We start from the raw sequence: 9362 nt of genomic DNA, 5'->3' as shown, positions 1-9362 counted from the left end.
CAGTTTTTGGGCTGGTTGACCGTGTTTATGCAGATACTGGCTCCGATGGCAACTTTTTATTTCCGAAGAGACTTTGCGGTTTACTTAAATACGTGCTCACCATCCATTTTGTTTTGGTATTCCAATACAATCGATTGTCCTCACTTAAAAATTGCAATCTACTCCCAGGATGCCATAAATGCTATTCTGTAACTGACCACTGGCTGTGCAATGATTTTCTAGGCATTGCTCCCACTGTTTTTTCATCTCATCTTTGCTGGCTGGGGTAAGGGAAGAAGGGGCAATTGCCTGCACCCCAGTCACCAGGTTACCTACAAGTGCCAGGATTGGTTACTCATCATATGAGGACTGATACGATGATACAAGTAAAATATTAATTTACCACTGCACTGTCCTGAACAACTATGAATGATATTTACTATCAAGCAATTTTCCTCAGGCACGGTTTGTTAAATTGATAAATAGAATTAAAAGGAGTCTCAGCATTAGAGCCAAAGCAATAGTTTATTTACAAATATCACAGGTCTTCCCTGCACTTAGAATGTCATGATCATAAAAAAACAAGGCACTTTTTGAATACAGATCAGTAACAGACATGTGTCGTGATGCAAATAAATAGCACTGTCTTTAGTGCTGTAACAATCTGATGCATGTGCAATTCATCCCTTTGCTTTGACTGCATTTCTAGACTGGACAAAGTCAATCGCTAATTCTTATGCCAGCCACAGCATTTGCCAGTCTAACCATGTGGAATTCTTTTTAGTCAGCAAAGGAACTAATGCTTACAAAACAGAAGACACCGTAACTGTGTACCCAGTTTAAATTCATAGGCTCCAATCTCTCCATACTATACTACCTGCTTTGTACTTCAAAGAATTTCATTTGGAGTGTAAACTTTTAAGTGGGGTAAATTTTCTGCTCACCAAGGGGAAGAATATTAAGGCTGGTAAGTATTACTTGGACACATTATCGTCACCCAGTTCCAGTCCTAAGGACTCCAAAGTCTCCAGCTGCAGAGTAAAGCTCCTTTTACTCTGCTTTGAGCATTGCACCGAACAGAACCCACCTACCACATGACACTTCAAATGTTCCCACTTACTATATTAACCATCCTCAGGGCCTCTTTCAGAGATTGCAAATGATGGGTAGTTTTGTGATGTGGCCACCAGCAACAGATTGACTGCCAAACCCATTTCATGCAACACCCTTGCAACGGCAGAGAAATGTACCTTTTATCCCATTAGACTGGACCGAAGTGAATGGTCAGTGTGCAAACCACCAATTATTTTATTTCCAATTCAAGGAATAGAGTCGGATGGTGCAATATGGTTGTAATGAAGATAACCACATATCAATAACAGTAGCTTTTCCATAATTTTTTTTTGGTATTAAGGGAGACTTGCTGCCTAAAACTATAATGCCACCTCTGTGGAATTCTCAGATAGCAATATTGCCAAACTCGCATTATTGGAGCACCTGGAAGACATTAGTGTGATTCGGCCAAGATCAGATGTTCTTCTCTTGTATTGTTTATGCTGCGATCTGGTGCTCCAATCGGAAATGTGTTTAAATGCTTCTCATTTTAGTTTGGGGGAGGTGGGTAATAACTCGGAGGTCAATTTTAAACTAAAAATTGCAATTAGTTATCAGCAAAAGCAGGAATTTAATCATTTATCTCTGTACTGTAAAATTCAACAAAACCATTGAATTTGAAGTTCTATGGTATACAGTACTTTTCCAAACCGTTGTCAACCGTGGATCACAAAAACACTAGTTTTTCCCTTTAAAAGCTAAGAGATCATGTGGCACAACATGGCCAATACCATCTTTGCTTTGAATCAGAGTCAGATGATACAGGTCCCTGCCTCCAGTTCCCAATTCTGGCTATGCCATCAAGAAGAGGCACCAAGGGGAGGAGTTCCACACAATGTAGGATATTACCCCAGATCACTCCTAGGTTGTTCTCGCCAGCTAAAGAACATTAACAAAGCACTTGGATCATATTATCTACCCTTGCTTTATGTTGAGGGTTGCAGCAGGCCCCACCCCAGGGAAGAAGAGGGAGAAATGTATATTTTACAACAGAGCAAAGGGTGCATTTGTAATACCTAAAGAGTTTACAAAAATCAAATTGGAGATCAATGATAAAGAGCGACAATATTAAATGTGTCTGTTTGCCTTTCTGAAGTTAAAAATATACAACAATCAGATTCTGTTGATTGTAAACTTACAAAACTTAAGTGCAATGAAACTTTATTATTTTTAACAATTGTATAGCTTATAAATTAAAGGTTTGCTCAAAGTGTAATAATTTCATGCAGGTAATCTGTCAAACCCATTGTATGCCTCGTGGTGAAGATTCTTCTGAAGTTGAAGCTGTTCCTTGAAGTGTGTATACAATTTTCTTAACTCCTCTACCACACCAAGTAGCAGAGTCAACATCTGTGGAAGCCTTGATCGCCTCTTCATTTTTCTTTTCATTGCTATCTGCACAACTAGAATGTCTCTTTTCATTCTGGAGGTATTCAATTAAATCAAGTAGTGAGTTGGCAGCCACGTCTACTTCACTGAGCACTAACTCAGGTCCTTTTCTGTCCAGTTTACTTTCTCTGACTGAGAATGCATTTGTCTCATCAAGGGAGAAAGTCCAAAGCTTACCAAATTTACCAGCCACATGCTTCGCTGAAGAACAAACCATTTCTATGCACCATTTCAGTTGCTTATCAGCTGCATTTTCACCTGCAAAGGTTTACCAAAAACATATGGATTAAAGCGTTACCACCTCTAGTAACAAGGATCAATGTTCAGGCTATAAAAATGTGATGTTACATTATGACAAAATAGGATAATTAGGGTCTTGATTTCATTGAGTCTTTTAAAATGAAGATATTCCCACACCAAATCTAAAATGAAGTGCAGGAGGCAAAATGTCAATGGGGGCCCGGGCAGGTTGATTAAACTGGAAAATAGTAAGGACACAGAGACTTTGCTTTAGGTGCAAAATAATTTATACATAGACTGCATTCAGCAGCTATGAGATGAAGTGGGAATATCTGCTCATTAACAGAATGTGTAACATTCTCCAACCATTGCACCTTTAATTTTGGTGATTCAACTGGAGACAAATGGACTGTTTAAGTGTGGGAGAATACTCACACAGGCTTTCTTTCCAGCCAAGAATCCAAATTCTGTGAATGTACTGAAAATTCACAATCTATGTACAACACGGAATCATGGAGGTATATACATCCAGACTTTCAAGCAAAATTACTGTCACTTAAACGTGTCAGGAATAGGCTATAGATTTGGTGTGAGAAGATCACTTCATTTAAAAAAGGCAGTTAACCCCATTGTATTCCCAGTCTCCTGCGTGTGCCTCACTGCATCAATGCATTATCCAACCTGTATGCATTCTATCGGAAAGCATGGTATTATAAATCAATCAAAGGAATCAGGAAAATGTGGTGGATATGCCAGATGATCTCTAGTGGTCAATAGTGTAATTAAGAGGCAATTGTTAATCCTAAAATATGGTATTCCATGCACAGCATATACAATGATGAAGGTTTTGGTTTACTTTTGGTCATGAGCACAAAACAAAAGTGTTAAAGCCCAAAGCGTAACAGTATGGCTGACGGTAATACTTTACAGCTTATTAAACATTAAATAACCTTCCCTATGCCACTGTACTTTTCACACTTTAAAAAAAAATTGAATCCTGGTCTGCTACGGACCTGGAACTTTACTGGACTGTAGTAAGGTTGGTAGCTGTGAATATTTAAATTTTGAATGAAACCTCATTTCTGCAGCTGGAATATTTTAGAAGTGTTCAGGTACTGTTTGTCCTACTACAAGTGAAATTCCAGGTGTCAAATCTGGAAAGATGTCCACTGCATCACTAAGTAACCGAAACCAATTCCAGAATCACAGAAAATAAAGCAATACTTTCAATTATTGCCCCAACCAACTGGGCATAAATGACTACCTGGAACCATGAGAAAGAGGAAAACTAGTACTGCAGGAAACAGCAGCTGTGATAAATGAGTCCACCTTCAAATTCAAAAGTTACAAATTAATACATTTATTTGCAAGAAGGGAAATGAAAAAGAATAAAATACAATATAGTTAAATTTTGGAGATAGGAATAAGTATTATCAAATGTTAGGCAAAATTGTACCTCACTACTCTGGATAAACTTCTCTATAGTTAGAATGATTAAAAGTCATAATTTAAAATATTTTACCTCTCAGCACTGAAGTCATCATCTGGTTCACCTTGAGAGAACTTTCATTAAACTTCACCAATTCAGCAGCAACACTGCCAAGGTTCTTTACGGAGTCTGGGTGACTGGTTGCATGTTCTTGGATTTGGGTACCCATCTTCCAGAAATATATTTTAAAAATAAGAAAAATAAAAGGTGTCAGATACTCTAAGCTGCAGCATTTAGTAAATTTAGCAATGCTACTTTGGCATGTAGTTGCAACTTTCCACTTCATCGGCCCATTTCATTAAAAATATTTCATCCAAACACTTTAAACACCAATCAGATTGGCTTAAAGATGTACTCAATTATACTATACAATGCAATGTAGCCTGCTACACCTCATACAGCCAGTGAGCTAACTGGCACAACATTCAGTATACAGTAATCACATCTTTTGCTTCTACATTTCTTCTTTGCAATATGAGCTACAGCACGGCAAAACTTAAGAATCCCACAGTGCAATTAGGAAATGAAACAGTCTGATGCTCTTAAGGTGAGAGGTGGCTTTTTGAAACACTTTTGGAAGTGGATTTCTGACAAATCCCTTAAAAAAACACCCCTTCCTTTGGTTTGGAAGTTAGTGGCATGAAGTCAGAAGGGGGGGGGGGGGGCGGTGGGAGAGAGAAAGAGAGAAAGAGAGAGAGAGAGAGAGAGAGAGAGAGAGAGAGAGAGAGAGAGAGAGAGAGAGAGAGCCATTCCAATTCTCCTTCAGGTTGGCCTCCCATTCGCCATAAACTTCAGCGCATCCATATCTCTGATATCCGTATCCCAGCCCGTACCAAGTCCCGCTCACTTATCAACTCTCTTCTTGCTTACCTGCATTGGATCCTAGCCTCCCAGTACACATATTAAAATGTTTTCCTCATGTTTAACATTTTCTCTGATCTGTCCCTTTCCGATTTCATTACCTCTTGCAGCCTAAAACTTCCCTCGAACTCTACCTTCCTCTCACTCTGCCCTCTTATGCATCCCTCCTCAGGAGCCATGCCTTCAGCTGCCTGGGTCACATGGAATACCGTCATAACCTCTCTCCTCAAGACCTTCCTTGAAATCCACCTTTTTGACCAAGCTTTCGGTCACCCATCCAAATATCTCCTTTTTTGGCTCAACGTCCATTAAGAAAAGTAGACCTGTGAACTACATTGTGACTTTTTCTACATTATAGTGCTATATAATTGTAAGTTTGTTGTTGTTGTGAACAGTTACAATCCCATGCTTCAGGGGACAATTTTTTCATCTGCCTTGTATCCATGCAAATTGGCGCATTAGTATACAATGTTCCCCCTAGCAGGCATTCCAAATGCCAGTTCAGAGAGTTACTACCAGACTCTAACTCTGCCAATAGCAAATTCCCACCCAAGCATGCAACCAAACAGGTTTATTCGGATGCATGGATCAGTTTTCATCCAAGTTTTCACCTGAAACTGTGCCTTGTGTTATATGGATTACAGTCAGGAACAAAGCTAGTTCAGGATACAGAACTAGAAAGATGAAAAGACAGTGGTGCTGTTGACCATAGGAGAAGATGCAGAAGAGGCCTGGTGCTTCATCATTTAGAGGGAAGGGTGAAAGTGGAAGAATGCAGCCATTTGGTCACTTGCTCTCGTGCTGGACAATATGGGTGGCAACATCTGATGGCAAGCTCAAGAAATTAAGTATAGTTGTAAAATGCCTATTTTCAAGACATCTGCATTCATGAGTCACAGAAATTTCAGAACAGAAGGAACCCATTGCGTCAGTGCTCGCTCCACATCAGAGCTATCTATTTTACCTCTTTCTCCATACCTATTAAGTGGTTTCCTCAACAATTTAACTACTTCCCTCTTAAATAATGACCCATCAATGATTCCAAAATAAAAAGGTAGAGTGCTCAGTTCACTTAGGGCAGACTCTATTCGTAACCTGTAATAGTTTAGTATATTTTCTTCCTCTCATTTGAATGTCTGAGACTTAACCTTAGATTCCTTCATATTGCAATGTTTTTCTCATACACCTTCAGGTTGATTTTGCATTTCCTGCATTACAACAGTGACAACACTTCAAAAGTACTTATTGTCTGTAAAGCATTTAGGGACACCCTGAAGTCATGAAAGGCACTATAAGTTCTTTCTCTTCCTTTCTTAAAGTGGATCAGAGTGAAACTGGAATTTAAAATCTTAAATCGATACGTGCCTAAAGTGGCCAGAATGCAGTGTCCAAAACACAAACTTGAACATTTTGACAAACACAAAACTGCTCAGAGGCAACTTTTGAGCTCATCACTAGAAATACTAACTTTTGCAATGAACATAATTTATAAAGTCCTAATGTAAGAAATCACATTGTTAGATTAGATACATTAGTGCACTGGTAGATAATATCTTAAACTGTTTCATAAAAAAGTGTTTCATTTCAGTCTGCCTTAGTCATACGCAGTTTATAAAAGGTGCAGGGAATAAACAAAGTTTTGCAGGGTCTTTTTGTAGTTACCATTAGACACAATGGAGAAAAGTCATAGCCACCCACTCTGTCGATCATAATTGATTGACCAGCGCTCCAAATTAGTTGCTCAATAGCAGGTAATGGTGCCAACTTCTGGTCAGCATTTATATAGGTGATTTATTGTTAGCACTAATCGGTGAAATTATTTGCCTATTACCCTGTTGAATAAGCAGAAACTCTACATATTAAATTGGAAAATGAGTTCATCTGCAGCATTTTTGAACTGACAATTTGGAGTTTGCTATTATTTCCCTTAGTTGAGAGGTGGAAGAAAATTACAGAAATAACAAAAAGTCAATGCTAAAGGCTACAGGGTCGGGAAAAAGAAAACACAAAATACATCAGCCCTCATAAATACTATTATATGATCTGACTGTTGGGAATGCACCACAAGTTGGTCAGCATCTGAGAGGAAGTTACATTAATACTCAAATATGGCCCTCCATCAGAAAGGGTCACACCCAAAACACACTTACTCCTTCAGACACTTACTGACCTGCTGCAAGTTTTGTTTTTATTTTAGATTGCCAACATTTGCTGTTTTTCATTTTATATTAGTCTTCACATGTATAGAGAGCTAATCAAACTTGAGAGATCTACTTTCATTGCTATAAAGGATTAAGTTTGGGTAGGAAAGGGAACTTAATATACCTGGTTATAACATTCTCAAGATAGGTAGGAAGGGAATAAAGGAGGAGTGGGTGGTTGTGCCTGGGAGGACAGGCGCACCAACATCAGCGTCCTCATTCAGGCTAACATCCCCAGCATTGAAGCACTGACCACACTTGATCAGCTCCACTGGGCAGGCCACATAATCCGCATGCCAAACACGAGACTCCCAAAGCAAGTGCTCTACTCGGAGCTCCTTCACGGCAAACGAGCCAAAGGTGGGCAACAGAAACGCTACAAGGACACCCTCAAAGCCTCCCTGATGAAGTGCAACATCCCCACTGACACCTGGGAGTCCCTGGTCCAAGACCGCCCTAAGTGGAGGAAATGCAACTGAGAGGGCGCTGAGCATCTCTCATCTCAACGCCGAGAGCACGCAGAAATCAAGCGCAGACAGCGGAAAGAGCGTGCGGCAAACCAGTCCCACCCATCCCTTCCCTCAATGACTATCTGTCCCACCTGTGACTCTCACATTGGACTGTTCAGCAACCAAAGAACTCTCTTCAGGAGCGGAAGCAAGTCTTCCTCGATTCCGAGGGACTGCTGCTGATGATGATGATAGCAAAGGATGTCATTATAACGCTAAAAAACATAAAGATGTCCTGGGACATGGATAGAGTTAAGGAACACCAAGATAAATAGTATAATATTTGGTGTGCATTACAGATCAACATTTAAGGATAGGATAGATAGGTTGGTGAACGAAAGAGGGATAAAGTGATATGGGAGCAGGGCAGTTAATTGGGATTGTGTAGAGGACAAGCATAAACATGGGCTAGTTGAGCCAAATAGCCTGTGTTCATATTGTAATTTCTATTTACTATGTAATGGATTGATCTAGTAAAGAGCTGTCACAGACAGGATGGACCAAATTCTATTTTGTTCTATGGCCTCCTTCTGTGCTATAAAGTTCTGTGGTTCTATGATTACAATTCGTGCATTTCTGCCAATACAGACAGAAAGCATGCTCACGAGGTATTGTTAGGACTGGTACTATACAAATGATGCATGCACAGAATTATTTGTATTGCCCGTACTTATAAAGTTGTAGTTTCATGGTTTAAAAAAGATCTGGAGCGGAGTTTGCTATCCAGGCATCACATTGTTACAGCACTGATAATTGGATGCATTTTCAAATAACATAACAAAAAGATTGGGAAACTAGGGAAGAAAATTGCCCTAAAATGAATACAAATTCCTCGGGTATAAGCTTGCATTGAGTGAAATTTCATGTCAAATTCTTTACATTAAATGTCTATTTGTATATAATTTCAATCACAATAAAAGAACATCTATAGAGATACATGTAATCTGATGAACAATTTCATGATTATTTCATCATACCAGCTTGGCCTGAAAGTAAGAACAAGTAGCAACCAAAATAAACAGGACAATGAATTTTTAAACAAGCTTCTTGGTATCGGACAAAAGTAGTCTTTCATAGCTACTGATAATCACGTGGTCCTTTGCCTGCTATATAAACATTGCAGCTTGACAGTTTGCTTTGTGTGTTTTACATAGGTAACAAAGAGCTGACCATGTGAAGAGATACTTACTGGCTTTTCTCTGCCCACTTCAATAAATCACACATTACAATGCAAGTAGCCAGTGGGTTCCTTTGTTCAGGGAAGAAAACAGCTTTTCTGTAGAATAGTTAAACCACAAGATGTCGAATAACCTTGGTTTGCAATTTGAAAAACAGCAAACATTTCCTTTTGCACACCATGCCCAAGTGCCAAAAGACCTACAATCTCAAAATGTACTAGCTGAATAAGCATCCTTATTTTCCCCAATTCAAATTAAATGCAATGGTGTTACTAAAACTCAAGTTTAACTACTACAAAAATTAAACTATCTAGTACCAAAATTGTGTTACTGTAGCAACAATACTGCTCGCATCTCCCCAATAAACATGCCTAAATGATGACAAATGGCAGAGTCGGTGAAC

The 9362-nt window shown here is 39.1% G+C and overlaps 1 protein-coding gene across 2 annotated transcripts in view; it reads right to left on the bottom strand.

Moving 5' to 3' along the window:
• Positions 1-485: 485 nt before the first annotated feature.
• Positions 486-9362, bottom strand: part of kif14 (kinesin family member 14) — a 167089-nt gene continuing 158212 nt past the window's right edge. For both annotated transcript variants that reach the window (XM_070887287.1, XM_070887288.1), the window contains exons 29-30: positions 4244-4379; positions 486-2739 (exon numbers count right to left, since the gene is read on the bottom strand). In XM_070887287.1, the coding sequence (XP_070743388.1) occupies positions 2330-2739; positions 4244-4379 (546 nt within the window). In that variant the 3' untranslated portion in view covers positions 486-2329. The remainder of the gene's footprint in view (positions 2740-4243; positions 4380-9362) is intronic.

The sequence above is a fragment of the Pristiophorus japonicus genome, chromosome 8 (genome assembly GCF_044704955.1).
Source record: "Pristiophorus japonicus isolate sPriJap1 chromosome 8, sPriJap1.hap1, whole genome shotgun sequence".
Lineage (NCBI taxonomy): Eukaryota > Metazoa > Chordata > Chondrichthyes > Pristiophoridae > Pristiophorus > Pristiophorus japonicus.
The sequence above is the reverse complement of the archived record's forward strand: the minus strand, read 5'-3'. Positions and strand labels throughout refer to the sequence as shown.